General features: G+C 33.8%; 4 protein-coding genes across 8 annotated transcripts; all 4 read right to left on the reverse strand.

The window, feature by feature from the left end:
* Nucleotides 1-2,418: 2,418 nt before the first annotated feature.
* LOC115704780 (uncharacterized) lies at nt 2,419-3,975 on the reverse strand. The gene is made up of 3 exons (XM_030631986.2): nt 3,610-3,975; nt 3,140-3,261; nt 2,419-3,019 (listed from the first exon to the last, which is right to left on the reverse strand). Exons 1-3 carry the CDS (start codon nt 3,731-3,733, stop codon nt 2,696-2,698), a joined length of 570 nt encoding a protein of 189 aa, XP_030487846.2. The 5' UTR covers nt 3,734-3,975; the 3' UTR covers nt 2,419-2,695.
* A 641-nt stretch (nt 3,976-4,616) lies between these two features.
* On the reverse strand, nt 4,617-7,356 carry LOC115705402 (uncharacterized). 3 transcript variants are annotated; one of them, XM_061105639.1, is made up of 7 exons: nt 6,888-7,356; nt 6,651-6,780; nt 5,752-5,913; nt 5,434-5,605; nt 5,237-5,310; nt 5,052-5,145; nt 4,617-4,887 (listed from the first exon to the last, which is right to left on the reverse strand). In XM_061105639.1, the coding sequence occupies exons 1-6, from the start codon at nt 6,971-6,973 to the stop codon at nt 5,065-5,067; spliced, it is 705 nt and encodes a 234-aa protein (XP_060961622.1). In that variant the 5' UTR covers nt 6,974-7,356; the 3' UTR covers nt 4,617-4,887; nt 5,052-5,064. The 3 variants fall into 3 exon arrangements, with proteins under 3 accessions (XP_060961622.1, XP_030488597.1, XP_060961618.1); XM_030632737.2 differs by having other exon boundaries at nt 6,651-6,758; nt 6,888-7,355; XM_061105635.1 differs by having other exon boundaries at nt 4,617-5,145; nt 6,888-7,355.
* Nucleotides 7,357-7,773: 417 nt separating this feature from the next.
* Nucleotides 7,774-11,609, reverse strand: LOC115707656 (pollen receptor-like kinase 3). 2 transcript variants are annotated; one of them, XM_030635681.2, is made up of 2 exons: nt 9,926-11,609; nt 7,774-8,940 (listed from the first exon to the last, which is right to left on the reverse strand). In XM_030635681.2, exons 1-2 carry the CDS (start codon nt 11,241-11,243, stop codon nt 8,360-8,362), a joined length of 1,899 nt encoding a protein of 632 aa, XP_030491541.1. In that variant the 5' UTR covers nt 11,244-11,609; the 3' UTR covers nt 7,774-8,359. The 2 variants fall into 2 exon arrangements, with proteins under 2 accessions (XP_030491541.1, XP_030491540.1); XM_030635680.2 differs by having other exon boundaries at nt 7,774-8,943.
* Nucleotides 11,610-11,755: 146 nt separating this feature from the next.
* Nucleotides 11,756-13,199, reverse strand: LOC115707657 (photosystem I chlorophyll a/b-binding protein 6, chloroplastic). 2 transcript variants are annotated; one of them, XM_030635682.2, is made up of 5 exons: nt 13,042-13,199; nt 12,784-12,948; nt 12,650-12,687; nt 12,031-12,545; nt 11,756-11,951 (listed from the first exon to the last, which is right to left on the reverse strand). In XM_030635682.2, exons 1-5 carry the CDS (start codon nt 13,086-13,088, stop codon nt 11,934-11,936), a joined length of 783 nt encoding a protein of 260 aa, XP_030491542.2. In that variant the 5' UTR covers nt 13,089-13,199; the 3' UTR covers nt 11,756-11,933. The 2 variants fall into 2 exon arrangements, with proteins under 2 accessions (XP_030491542.2, XP_060961642.1); XM_061105659.1 differs by having other exon boundaries at nt 11,756-12,545.
* Between the last annotated feature and the right edge of the window lie 1,955 nt (nt 13,200-15,154).

Consider the following 15,154-nt stretch of genomic DNA (forward strand, 5'->3'; position numbering starts at 1 on the left):
TTTAAACCATGTGGGACTTTAAGTTTATATTTGTAGTAGTTTATTTCTAAAAATATGAAAATGACACAAAATTTTAAAAATACAATGAAAAAATATTGATATCACCTAAATTTTTTTGTGTTTTTCTTTATATTTATACAGAGATAATATACTCGTGCACATGAATTAGAGATTCTTAAACTTAAACTGGATGAAAAATTAGTTTAAATGGATGATTTATCATTTTTTTTCTATAATTAATTAAACTCTAATTATTTTTAATGAATAATCATTGTTAAAATAACACATGAAAAAATTGAAGAACACTAATTACAAATAAAATCTAAAAACTTTTAAAGGCAATAACGAGGATGAACTAAAATTTTAAACAAGGAATAAACATTGGAAGCTCAATGATATTCAAACAAAAAATTTCTATTTTTTTTCCTGCAAAGTATATAAAAATTCTAAAATTTTAATAAAGAATATATATAATATGGTAGGCTAGATAGAAAATGCGTGTTAAGAATGTGGAAGTGTGAAGTAAGTAAGATAGAGTAAGTGTATAAGATGTATGGATTTCTAACTACAAATTAATTAATTATCATATTTTTTACTACAAGCCGCAAAAATAAACATATTTGTAGTTTCTAAAGCTAAAAGTGTCACAAATATAAACTTAAGAGTATATCTAATAAAGTATTAAATTGGTAAAATATTGCTATATTTTAATACTTTTCAACAAAAGACTATGCAATGGTTGTTGTATATTGTGTCAAATTTGACCAATGATATAAAACATTTATAATGGAGTGCTAAAAAGGGAAATTTGATTTTTTATGCTTACATATGGTTAAAATTTTTTTACGGAATATGAATGAAGGATTGAAGCATCTGACCGGGCTCTGGAGATGAATACCGAAAGAGCTTACCGGATGCACCATCGACCTCAGATAGCTGGACCGGGCGGTGGAAGAACTAAAAAGAAAAAACGTAGTAGCCTAACCGAAGTTTTTATTCCAGCCAACTATATAGAGTTGAAAATAGAGTGGAAAACTACGCTTCAAAATCAAGAATTTTTTTTTCTAAACAAATAATAACTAATATTTGTAGGATATGACAACTTTTATGATATCCCTGAAATACTCCTATTTACATCACCCCCATTTACACCATCGGACCACCCATCGGGCCACCCATCGGACCCATCGGACCACCATCGGATCAGATCTGTTATCATTTTTTTTTTTTTTATGTTTTTGTACATACAAAAGTAGCATCAGGTGACCATCGGACCCCATCGAACTACCAATTTTTTTTTTCTTTTTTTATGTTTTTGTACTAAAAAAAAGTATGGGGAAATTTGAGAGGGGTATTTTTGGGTTTTAAATAAAGTGGTCATATATTTTCAATGGTGATATGTATTAGTTTAGAAATAAAATATTAGGTATATGTAATTATAGAAAATCAAATTTTCCGCTAAAAAAGTAGTATATTATTATATTTTGGTCGTTTTAAAAAATACTACTGTTATTTTAAAAAGTATAAAAATATTCCTAAAATATTTGGCGTTTGGTAACTCTTTCGTTTTTAAATTTTTTAATCACAAAAATAAAAATTTTTATTTTTATTTTTTAATTTTTTTTAAAAAAATAAAAATATATTCTATAACTACTTTTGTTTTTTTTAATTTTAAAAACAAAAACTCAAAGTGTAAATTTTATTTTATTTTCATTTGTGAATTTTATTTAAGTCGGATCCAATCCAAAATATTAATTAAAAAAAATGTTTACAAAAATTTTGAAACTTATTTTTTTTTTTTGTTTTTAAAATTTAGATTCTTAATTAAAAAATTGAAAAATAAAAAATAATTTTATAAAACATGATTTAGAAAAATATTTTTACTTTTTCAATTTTAAAAACAAAAAATTAATTAAAAATGTATTACTAAACGCGCCCTTAATAATCAATAATTTTACATTTGATTATCTCGTGTAGAGGCACGAGGAGAAGTAGTAGTGCAGCAAGAAAATTCAGCATGGAAAAGAGGAAGTGAATGATGGGCTGGATTGGTGGCAATTGGTACACTAGGACATATTGACATCAATAAAGATCTCCATTAAAAAATCATCATCATCTTTATTAAGACCCAATATTTGAGGCTGATGATGAGGAGGAAGATGGAAGCTTAGAAGCTAGAGCTACAGATTGATACCAAGTCATTAATATTGTTGCATGACAAGTAAGCAGGTGAAGTACTACCTCCCTCCTTGAATGGTTTCTAAGTAGACAACGATTAATTTTAGAACATGAAAAATCAATTAATTATGATGATATTGCTCACTCTAAAACTAGTACTACTAGCGCTTCTCTTCAGCACAGCATTAGCTCTCACCAAAGGAAAAGATGTACTGTGGACGACACTACAAAATAATGCAATTGTTGGCAAGAAATCCTCTTCGTTTTCTCTTAAGACAAGTGATGAATCAGTACAACGCATCAAACTTTAATACAACTTTCTTAACTTTTCAATCAATAATTCACTTGCCACAACAATTGAGCAATATGTATATTGTATATTTTATATTGGTACAATAGTTCAGATAGGTTTTATTCCTCTTGGGACATACCACCAAGGAAGCATAGCGTAGCATCACCCAATGCAACCCAACAAAGAGAGGTGCTGGTGCATTCTTCAATGAAGAAAAACTTCAGCTCATTCAGGAAAGGTAAGCAAAGAAATGAGAGGCTCACTCTTGGGAAAGCACGCCACAAGCTTGGAACGTTTGGCGAGCTCAAAATCATCAAACTGGAAGGCAGGTGCGCAGGTGCAGCCCACGAGAGAGTAGTGGCTCTCCCCATCTCTTGTAGCAGCTTTGAGCAGAGTTCCATCTGTACCAATATTAAAGTCTTTAGTTGGAAATGCACCAAACCACACATTAGGAGGCACTGTATACTGAGGTTGCTGATTATCTCCAATCAAATCTGGTCCAAGGCAAGTTAATTTGACCTCTCCATCTTCCTCATTCATCTCCACTATCTGAAACCAAATCATCATGGGTGTTAAAGAAGATCAGAGTTTTCTCATGAAGGAGTTCTCTTTCAAATCAAATGCTTAGATGTATAAATTATGGAGAAGCAAGTATGCCACTTTACTTACCGTAATAGGCTCTCCCAAGTAGAAATGCCAAGTTTCTGCACATGGGATTCGATGAAGGTTTGACACATTCCCAGATGGCAATAAGAAGTAAATGCATGAATTCACAGCCCGCTCTACCTTATCTATTAATACATTATTAAGATTAGTATCAATTCACAAGTTCATACTACTAAGAAAACAGAAGACTAACAAATGAGATATCAATTTAACATTCTGGTCTTAGAAAACAAAACATTAAACTTAATAAGATAAGAATCAGATTATGGCAAAAAGGAGTATATGATTCTCCAATGTAAGTCAATAACATTAAACATTTGACAAGAAAAAATAAAAAAAAAACCCAATCTAAGGCAGATCATATGAATAAATTTTTTAAAAAAATAAATAAAAACCCAGATAAGATATTGTGGGAATAAAATCAAAACGATCTAGTTAGATGGTAAAGATGAATATAAGAAAGAGTGACTAACATTGGGGTGGGAGTTGAGACTTTGAGAGCATAACAGAGTTGTCTCTTAAAGTTTCGAAGTAGAATCCACCCTCTGGATGTGGATTGAGATTCAATTTCGCCACAATTTGTGAAGCAGTAGCCATCGGTATTCTCTATTAATCTCTATCACTCGCTCAAATTTTCACCCTCCCCTCGTCTACCTAACACACCTTTCTATTCTCCTGTTAAAAATTTATTATATATTATATTATTTGGAAAGTATAGTATAATAAATGGCATAGGCTGGCTGCTCAACTAGAACATAACTCATGGAGTATGACAGAGTACAGTCGTGGTAGACTTTTTCTTTGGTCAATCAACATTAGGCTGTCAAACCCCAACTTTTTTTTTTTTTTTTTTTTTTTGAGATAAATAAAATAGCACACTTTCATAACCCAATTTGAGATAAAGGTAACAACAATTTTTATTTAGAGTGGATAGCAATGGGAACTATATATATGACTTTGGTAGTTTGTTTTGTGGTGAAAAACGAAAATAGGTAATTAACTGTGGTAGAACAAAAATGAAGAGATATGCCAAAGGGTCATGGAGGGTCAAATCCATTTATAAACGGACCGGATTTGAACTGAATTTAAATTTTTGACATGATGAATAAATAAGTCGGTTTACTTAAATTTTAAGCGACATCAACACAAATTGTCCCAACCCTAAACATTTTTTTTTTAAGTAGTGACAAATAAACCAAATAATATCACATTGATTAAAGGACTATACATTCCATAAGAACAAAAGAAAGTATCTAAATCATGTGATTGCCTTGTACATAAAACACTGGATTTCTTTGGTAATTGGGTACGCGATTATTTTATCATGTCACTGAAATTGATAATTTCATGCATTCTTTTCAACTTCTATTTTAGATTTCTTGAAGAAAAAAAAAACTAATCCTTAGATCGATGTTAGTTTTCTATTTGATGGTCATTCGTTGCTAAGCTTTTCCGAGCTAGTATTCTCTAATTTATCTCATTAAGCAAACATTAATTTTTGCATAAAAAAAATTAAGAGCAAACATTGACTGGAAGTCCTAATGAATGCTTCCATATATATGCTTGATTAGGACAATGGAGCAAGCAACACGATGACCTTATGTGGTTGAAATTTTTCCTCATCCAACTTTTTTTCTCCCCAAGTAATATTTGTTGGTGTAATAAAACTCACTTTTTCTCATCAATGTGACTTTACAACCCAAAGATTATTGAAAGAGAAAAGCCACTAACACAACATGTAAGCCCGTACTCTGACAAAAAGAAATAAAAAAACATGTAAGCCAATACGGTTAAAGAAAACTGAAAATTTATAAAGAATGGTGTTAAGATTGCCAACATTCCCCTTCATGCATAATTTGTCCAACACAATTCACACTCAATAAGATAAGAACTTTCTGATCATGAAAATGCTCACTTTTGTCCACAACTCAAGCCCGAAAAACTCCCTTCATAAATCCTTGCAAAGAACTCCCCATCCCAGCTCCAACGGTTTCAGCCAAGTATTTTGCCTGCAAAATTTCAACATAGGGCTTTTATGGATTACAACTTCTAAAAGGCAGCATAGTTAGTGAGTAAACATTATAGTTTTTGTGTATAGACCTCTTGCATGGTTTTCTTGAAATCAAAGGCATCTTTGACACGACCATTCAAGAAAGCCCAAGTATCACGAAAATCTGTCAGAATCAGCAAACTGTCAAATTAGTATATTGCAGAGGAGTGGAACTAACCAATCCGAAACTAATGTATAGGCCAACAGAACAAGGTATCCAAGAGGACCTTGTGAAAATCACACATACCAGTGGAACTATCAGTAAGCATGTAGATCTCAGTTGTCGAGTATATTCCTCCAAGAACAGTGCGCTTTACATACCAATCAATATCAGAGGCCTCATCACCAGCGGCATGCCAGATTTCATCGACAAGCATAGCTCGCTGCTTAAAACTCGTTGGAACATTCATTGGTTGTGCCTATACAAGAAATCTTAAAAAATAAATTTTGTGCCTATCATATTAGTCTCTTTTTTCTTTTTCTTTTTCTGGTGTGTGTGTAGAGTATCATTAATTTATTGAATGAACACCACAACACTAAAAGAAGATCATAAGCAAGGTGATACCTGGATACTAAGAGCCTGAGGCCATTTTGTTATGTATGGAGCTTGCATTTCCAAGCGAATTCTAACAAGCTTGGAGATACGCTCACTAGGTATCAAACTTTTCAAGTCCTCTCCGGAGTCAATTCTATCAATAAGTCTTTGTAAACAATCATCCATGAAAAACTGTAAGAAATAGATGAAATGATATTCAAATTAGTAATGTGGGGAAAATAACACAAGATAAAACTTACAGCAAGCAAGACTACACAATACCGAAAAATGTTCTGTTAAAATTAAGCTTTCAATACATTAGTTCAAAATTGCATGACTAAATAGATGGAAAATAGTATGTATCACTGACTTCCCAATAAAAACACCCATAATTCAGTCTTTATCTTTCATTCTAATTAGCAAAAAGACTCTCTAGTCATTTTTCTTTCTATTTCGCCTCAGCAAGGTTCTGAGAAGACCTTAAAGTTAATAATAGATAATATACACAGGTACTTTGAAGTTGTAGTTTATAATCACAGATAATTAAAAGCGTATTTCAGCATTAGAAGACGAACAAAACTCTCGTAAAATCTAACATTATAGTAAATAGCTAACATAAGAGTACGTATAGCTATAACATTTTACTAGATAACTGTAATAATAGTATGTAATTTATGTACAGAGAAAACAGAAGAGAAATAATCATAATACTAGTATAACACGGATGGGTCATAATTAATCAAATTATATACAAATATAACGAATAGTTAGTGCCTAAACATAACTACCAAGAAAAATTCTTACAACTAAGGGAAAAAGTGAATTCAACCAGTAAAGTAACACAAAATGAAATTTGGCAAATGGGATGCGTGGATGCTATACAATATACATACATACATACACAAATAAATAATTATAAATAGTAATACCTCCACTAGAGCAGCCTCTTTCCTGGGAAGTGACCCAATTATAGCGGGAGACACACCGGCGTCTCTGGCACCTGCAACCATTGCAGCTTCGGTCCACCCCAACTTAAGCTGCACCAACTCATCCCAAACGCTACAATTAAAAATTCACCCCCAATTTTGACTTTACATATACAAGATCCCATTTCCAAATTCGAAAATGCATAATAATAATAATAAATGAATAAAAGAATTACGGACCACATGGAAAAGGGAAGCACGAAGCACCCTAGCTTGCTCCTCTTGGTAATCCGGTATCGGGTTCTGGCTGCGATGGTGGGAAGCATCCTGAGCAGACCAATCCGAAGAAGAGGAGGTGGAGGAAGCTGAATCTGAAGAGTTAGTGTTTTGAAACTTATGGTGATGGTGGTGTTGGTGTTGATTAGGGGTTTGATTGGGGAACGATAGAGAATCTACGGAGGAGAAACAACGAAAGGGAGGGAATCGATAACGGGAGGTGCCATTGCCGGAAGCAGAAGAAGCGAGAAGTAATCGCTTGGCTGCCGTACGATACATTAAAACGACGTCGGTTAGAGAAGTGGAATGAGATGTGAAGTGTGCAGTAGTGAGGTTTTGGAAAGAAAAAGATGATTAATAGGATCCTTGGTAATTATAAGGCGTTTCCTCCACGTAGCCTAGTTTCTGTGCTTCCACTTGTACTCTCATTTGGCCGCAGGCCAAGTCTAATATACCGTGATCAATTTATGATGTCCCCAAAAAAATATTAATGCATATACTATTTTTTTAAAAAAAAATTGCTGCATTAATTTTTCTGTTTTTTTTTTTTTTTTGAAAGACATTAATTTTTCTGTTAGTTTTTATGCAAATTGCTATAAGAATTTTAATTACAATTTAAATTACTTTGTCAGTTGTTATAGAGTTTTTTTTATGTAAAATTTTGTAAAAAAAAAATAATAAAAAAAAAAAACTCTAAAAAATTTTTCATGATACTAGATTATGTTGCAAAATGTTTTTTTTTTTTTTTGAATGGAATATGTTGCAAAATAGTTGTTGTATTGGAATAATATTGAAGGCATGTTCTCCAAATAAACAATTTGACATTCCTTGGAAATTCAAGAGATCAAAGGTTTTTCCACCAAATTAAGAGGGTGGAGTTAGAAGAAGAAGATAGGTCTATCTCATGAAGAAACAACCACATAACATGACTTATTACAAATACATATAGATTCTACCAAACTTATGATAGGCTGTGAATTACAGTAATTATTGTTTGAATTAGTTATCTTGCCCACTTGACCAATTAACCATATGTAAAATTAATTCCAAAATGAAAAAACAAAAATTCAAGCTTTACAATTTTGAAGAAAGGTCCACACTCCACAAAATCCCAACCTACAAAAATTAACTATACATCTAGCTACTAATTAAATAGTTAAAATTATTTCCCCTCTCTCCAATTGAAAATCTTGAAAATGATAACCAATAAGATTCCACAGCCTCAACACCAATTGGGTCAGCCATAGCTTCAATTACCTAACTTATATAATAAACAAGAATCATGTACTTTCTTTCAAAAAAAAAAAAAATCAAAATTCAAAACTATATATGCACAATAAAAAGAAAGAAAAAAAATGTTCATCATCATCATTATGATCACATGGATAATGCATACCATAGAAATGAACAACTAGATCTTCTTTGATCATTGAAGATCAAACTTGTACTTCTTCTATCCTTCTAATGGCTTCTTTCATATCAATTCGTTCTTGTGGATTACTCTCTACACAATCAGCTCCAACATGAAGGAGTTCAATCATTTGGTTAACCGCATTGGAATTAGCAGCATTCCCAGAAGCGATTTCCGGGTCAAGCAACTCTGTCTCCCTCTCCACAGTCTTGTCTGCCGAAGAAACCCACTGAACGATGTCAATTCCGCCTTTGCCTTTGTTGAGATACTGAGAAGGGAATTTCCCAGTAAGGATTTCGAGAATGAGAATGCCGAGGCAGTATACATCGGTCTTTTGTGAGACTCTCTGGTACTTGACGTAGTCTGGGGTTTTGTAGGCGAACATGGATTGAGCTGCGTTGGTGGGACTCATCAAGGGGTGAAACGCATAGTCGCTTAGGACTGGTTCGTGGTCGTGGTTCAAAAGGACATTGCTGGACTTGAGATTCCCATGGGGAAGGTCGTAGTTTGAAAACTCTGTATACAGAAATCCCATTCCCCTTGCGATTCCTTGGATTATCTTTAGACGAGTTGGCCAGTTGAGCTCTGCATGACTGGTTCCCCGGTCTCCTAAATTTTATAAATTGTTAGTAAATTATGATTACTCTAATTAACTTTCACACGACACACCAACACCACTTTGATTTTGCCTATATTTTAAGGAGTTCAAAACACAATAGTTATAGTGATTTTTAATATCATTATGAAACTTTCATATGATATTGAGTTTGCACTACTCATTTAGTATTATTTTGTTTAATTTCAATATTCTTACTAGTTATTTTAATATCAAAATTATATATTTTAGTTTAATAAATCATATTGATTGTCTAGTTGTCTTTTTTTTCTATAAGATATTGGATCAGGGATGTTTCCTTAATCTCGATAATAAACTTGTAATATTAGCTAACAATGATATTTAAATATTACAAGTTTGTTATTAAATTTTGATGAGCCATTTTAATCACACACAAAAAATCAGAAGAGTGTTATGAGATTAAAACCCATGACCTTAGACATTATGTCATCTACCTCAACCAACTAAACTATGAATATTTGTTGTTTATAATACACTTAAATTTTAGTTAAATAAAAGTTTAATAATTTTTTTTATTTTTTTATTTTGGTTTCTCGAAAAGTGTGGGCCCTAGGTGCGTGCCTAGCCCGCCTATGCCTAAAGCCAACCCTGTATATAGATTAGTTTCTTATACTTTCGGATGGATGAAGAATATTGAAATACTTTTCATATTCTATTTAAGATTCTTAATTTTTGTAATTCATGTTAAATTGTTGGATATTGTTATATAAGGGAATCATTTTTTTATAATATTTTTTCAATTTTTATAATTTGTGATAATTTAGTAGTTGCTCCAATCATTTCTATTTCACTTATGTAAATTTGGATTATGATTTAAATTTTTTGATTGATTGCTATGTGAGCAATTTTTAAGTGTAAAAATTAAAAAACCTTAATTGAATATTCATTACTCCGAAAATCTTTGGAGTAATGATTATGTGAAATAATATGATATTATGTGAAGATATCTCTTACCATGCATAACGTATAAGAGGCTGCCTTTAGGAATGTACTCGGAGACTAACAATTTCTCTTCTCTCCGGTAATGGTAAGCCAACGGAGTCAATATATTCCGGTGGCGGAGTCCACCGAACCGCCTCATCTCGGCATCAAACCCGTCTCTTCCTAATCTATTCATCTCCCTCATCCGCTTCACCGCCACAGACAGCCCGAACGACATGACAGCCTTATAGGCCGACCCTAACCCGCCATTACCAAGAACCTCCGCCGCGGCTTTCATCAAGTCAGATAACCCGAAAGTGCCCTTTTCGTCGTTCACCATTATCAAATCAGTCATGGACCCGCTCTTCCCGTGTTGCGAATCTCCACCATCACCACCACCACCACCACCACTAGCAGATCTCTTGGAATCGCTGCCCTTTTGGGTGGATGAATCCAAATTCCTTCGGTTAGAGCTGGGCACGTGAACTTCGACCACGTCGTCCGTGGTTTCCCTCCCTAGCTGACTAAAATCGTCTTCAATATTGTTCTTTGAGCTAAGCAGAGCATATATTAAGACAATGACCATTGCAGCCACGACTCCGCCGACGACTAATTTGTTGTCATTTGAGTAATTTTCGGTAGCTGGCAGAGCCGGCGATTGGGTTGGTACCGTGGAGCAAACTGTGTCCAATGGTTTACCGCAAAGACCATTATTTCCAGCGAAAGCACTAGCATTGTAAGAGGAAAAGATGGCCGGGATTTCACCCTCGAGCTTGTTATTGGATAAGTCAAGTGAATTAATGCTCTGTTTAAAGACAGGAATCGAGCCTGTGAATTGGTTGTTCTCCAAATGAAGTTCTATGAGATGAGTTAATTGTCCAAGAGATTCCGGCACGTTTCCGGTGAATTGATTCTCGTTAAGCCAAACTTTCTTAAGCGAATTTAAATGGGAGAAGAAATCAGAAGGAATATCACCGGAAAAAGCATTCCCGCTAAGTAACAGAGATTTCAAAACTCCAAGCTTGCTGAACTCCGGTATTGGACCGGAGAAGTTATTATTCATGAAACTAATTGTTCTAAGGCCCGAAATCTGATTCAAGGCATCAATATCGATTTTCCCAGAAAGACCCATGTTAGTGAGATGGAGACCGGTAATGATTCCGTCAAAACACATTACCCCTGCCCACCGAGACGAACAAGGGGAAGAGTTAGGAACCCATGAAGCGAGAGCATTGGTTTGTGTAAAGGAGTTTTTGAGTTTGAGAAGGGAATCACCTTCAGAAAGTGAATGGGAGAAAGGAATGAAATAGAAAAGAGGAATGAGGAAGAGGAGAGAAGGAACAGCGGCCATTGATGAGCTGAGCCGGTAATGGTGACACAGCTCGAGATAGAAACGGAGCCGCTGTTCGTAGATAATGCTTGGTGGTGAGTATGTTTTGGTGATTTTTGCTTAGACTGTTTTTGTTGGATAATCGAAATGTGTGTCATTTTTGGTGAAAGAGGAATGTGATTGAGGAGTCTTGGCTTTGAGAAAAGGGAGTTGGTCAGGAAACTACCCTCAATTTCATGCCTTATTCTAATAATAGATTTCTTTTGATAAGTACTCTAATAATAGATTTTGGAAAGAGAAAGACATTAGATTCTTGGGTTGATAACTCTCGTTGACCAATTCAACCTCATTAGAGACCTTTCCTTTTATTAACAATGTGTCTCAATCTCCTTCAATTCTGCAACTCATTTTATCAAATCTCAAGCTCAGATGAAAGCCTCTTCTTTTGGTGTCCAAACTATAATTAAGATCCTTAAAAAGAACCAATAAAAAAACAAATATGCAAGGCTTGAAGAAAAGGGTGAAGCCAAGACTCAAGACTAAGGCATTGTCTTAGATGCTTCGGTATTTAGTATTTACAATTACAATTTACTCTGTAATCTGTATGCTTTGATTGAGAGAAAAAAAAAATGATTAAAAGTTAAAAATTACATACATACAACTTAACTTAGGCAAAAACACTGAGTTTTCTTCTATGATTCAACATGCCATCTACTGTGAAGTGAAAGCCTGCCCAAAAGAATAGTTATTAATTTTAGAACAACACAAACACTAAATACAAGCCAAAACAATAGTTAACGATTGTTACCGAAAATATGTTGCAGTGACCAGGATCAGCAATGTGAGCCATCAAATTGTCAATGGGATCTTTACCAGTATAAATAGCTTGGAACCAAAAACCCACAAAAGCCAGCATGGCAAGACGCCCATTCTTGATCTCTTTGGTTCTCAAAACCATGACAGGCTCCGGAGACCCTCTTCCCCACATAAACGGGTCAAACCAAAGCCCACCCGGGTACCCAACATCGGGCTTTGGGTTCTTCTTGTGGGGCATTTTGGGCTCAATATCAACGCAGCCTGGGTTGAGCATGTCAGCCCATCTTCGACCCTCAACCCAGCCCATTAGTACTAATTGAACCACAAACAAAGTGGTTTGGTCCGCAAAATATTCTCTGGCTCCAGCTTCGTACCATGAGAAGTCTTTGATGAATCCTAATCTTTCAAACCACTCAGGGATAAGGATTCCAGACACACCCAGCATTGCCCACCTGGCGTGCATCAGTTCAGCTTGTGCGAACCATTTTAGTAGTTCTGGATCAGACCCTGCAAATTAAACCAATTTCACCACTATTTTTCTATCAAAAAATTAAATAAAATTATGGGGAAATTTTCACTCAAATTTACGGTTGAGAAGAATATATGAGTACCTAATCCAAGTGGGTCAAAGCCAAAGTCCCCAGGAAGGCTTTACAAAAAAAATAACAAAATTAAAGAAAAAAGTGAGAATTATGGCAAATGTGATAAATTTTTTTGAATATGTTATAAGGAGAAACTTGGTGACCTTCCATCGAGCCATTCAGGAGGTGAGCTACCAGGGAACCATAATGGCCTATCTGGAGGAAGTGGTTCACAAACACTCGATACTCCTTTTGTTGCATTAACCCTAGTTGTCCCTAACAACGATTTGGAAGTGATTTTTGGTGAGGAAATTTTCAATGGAGTTCCCCTGTTTCCAAACAGAAAGTAAATATGGTAAAGATTATAGAGAAGTGTACTTGAAAAAGTGAGACAAAGTTAGTGTTGTGTAGAAAAATGTGACCTTTTTGAGACGATTGAGAGAGCAGTAGAAGCTATTGCCAGGGCCATGTTCTTAAGCAATAATGATTATTGAGGATTTGAACTTCGAACTTTGAAGGAAGATTGGATAATTCATGATAGGGTGTGTGTAGTGTAGTAAGGTAACGTGTACGTGGCACAACTTGTGGAATGAAAGGAGAAGAACCGTTGGGTTTCTGATTGGGCCAACGGCCCAAATCTTTGCTGCCTATTACATTGATTTTGGGCCCAACTCAACTTCTCATGTAAAAAAGTTAGATCCATTGATTCAAATACTATATTTTTGCTGCCTATTACATTATTAACGTTATTTTTGTAAAAACTTACCTAATATAGTATATTCCTAAAAAAATCCCTATATTTTTTCTTAATTGTTTATATATAAAATTCTCTCTTCAGTTTTAATTGCAACATGATTTATTTAATTAAGTTTCCCAATGATTCATATTGTATGAACTACTTGGAAAATGATTGGCTTCACTTAGAAATGAAAACCACAGTGGTTATATTAAATAAGTGAACTATGATGGAAAATGTGGAGATGGAGTTGGATTTGGTCGTAGAATATTTTAAATTTTATTTGAATAAGTGAAATTGAGTTAGTTGGGTTATATATGTAGGTAGCTAATCCACTGCTTTCTTTCAAATTAATGATAAGATTGGAGATGGAGATGGTAACCTCTCACCAGTCACCACTCTCCCCCACTTCTCTAATTTGATGTTTCAATAGTTTTACTATTATGTCACCTTTCTTCACCAAACATCACACGTATATCCTAATTAATAATTCTAATCAAAATTAACTATTTAAAGATAATCAAACCCTTATCTTCAGATATGACCATCTAGGTCAACGTTTATTTAAGCAACTATAATCAATGACTATTCAGCAAAAGTAAAAAAATAAAAGTCTACCAATGACTAAGGATAAGTAGCACAATCCATCAAAACCAACACACATACAATTTGAAATCTCTTGATTTTTTTTTTTTATATATATATACATATAAAAGAAAGAAAGAAAAATAAGAGGTTTTCATCCATGGAAAGCAAAATAAATTAATATGATTATGTTGGAATTTAATGGTCTAACATGAGAAAGGATACCTTAGTTGGAGTAGTTCCTATTCAATTATACATATTCTTAGTTTTGGAATAAAATAGACAACTCACCCGTAAAAGCATTATTCAAATCAAGAATCAAATCAAAGTATTATGTATTTTTTTTCTTATATCAAAATATATTATTATTGTTTGGGTGATTTTTTTTAAATGCTTAATTATTAAAAAAAAATGCTAACCTCAATTTTTTTTTGGTAGTTTTTTAGGGTAAATATCATTTTGGACTCTGTGTTTTGTAAAAGTTATCAATTGGACCCTCTATTTTGTTGAATGACAAAATAGACCCTATATTTTCCAAAATAGTAAAAATAAGATGTTGAACTCAATTTTCAACAATTTTATTTTTTTAATATAACTAACTTTAAGACAATTTCTAACACGAATAGATATAGAAAATATAATTATTTTTGCCATAATATCTTTAGATCAGATTATTATTAAGTTTTATTTTGACAAAAAATTAGTTCAGGGTCCTATTTGTACAATTTTAAAAAATATAGGGTCTATTTTGTCATTTAACAAAACAGAGAGTCTAATTGGTAACTTTTACAAAACACATGGTCCAAAATAGTATTTACCCTTTGTGTGGGCGGGAGGAGGAATCTTTTGAACACTTATTTCTTACCTGTGATGTGGCTTACCATGCCTGGAGATCTTCTCCTTGGGTATTTATCCAATTTGTGACACTGGTATCCGTACGTGGAATTGAGTCAAATTCATTTGGGACCTTAAACACAAGGGGATTGCGGCGGAGGAGGTTTTCCTGTATGCATCTCTGGTGGTTGATACAATCTGGCGCACCTGAAACGACAAGGTACATAATAACATTATAGTAGGCGGGAGGAGGAACCTTTTGAACACTTATTTCTTACCTGTGATGTGGCTTACCATGCCTGGAGATCTTCTCCTTGGGTATTTATCCAATTTGTGACACTGGTATCCGTACGTGGAATTGAGTCAAATTCATTTGGGAC

Source organism: Cannabis sativa, chromosome 1 (genome assembly GCF_029168945.1).
Source record: "Cannabis sativa cultivar Pink pepper isolate KNU-18-1 chromosome 1, ASM2916894v1, whole genome shotgun sequence".
Classification (NCBI taxonomy): Eukaryota; Viridiplantae; Streptophyta; class Magnoliopsida; order Rosales; family Cannabaceae; genus Cannabis; species Cannabis sativa.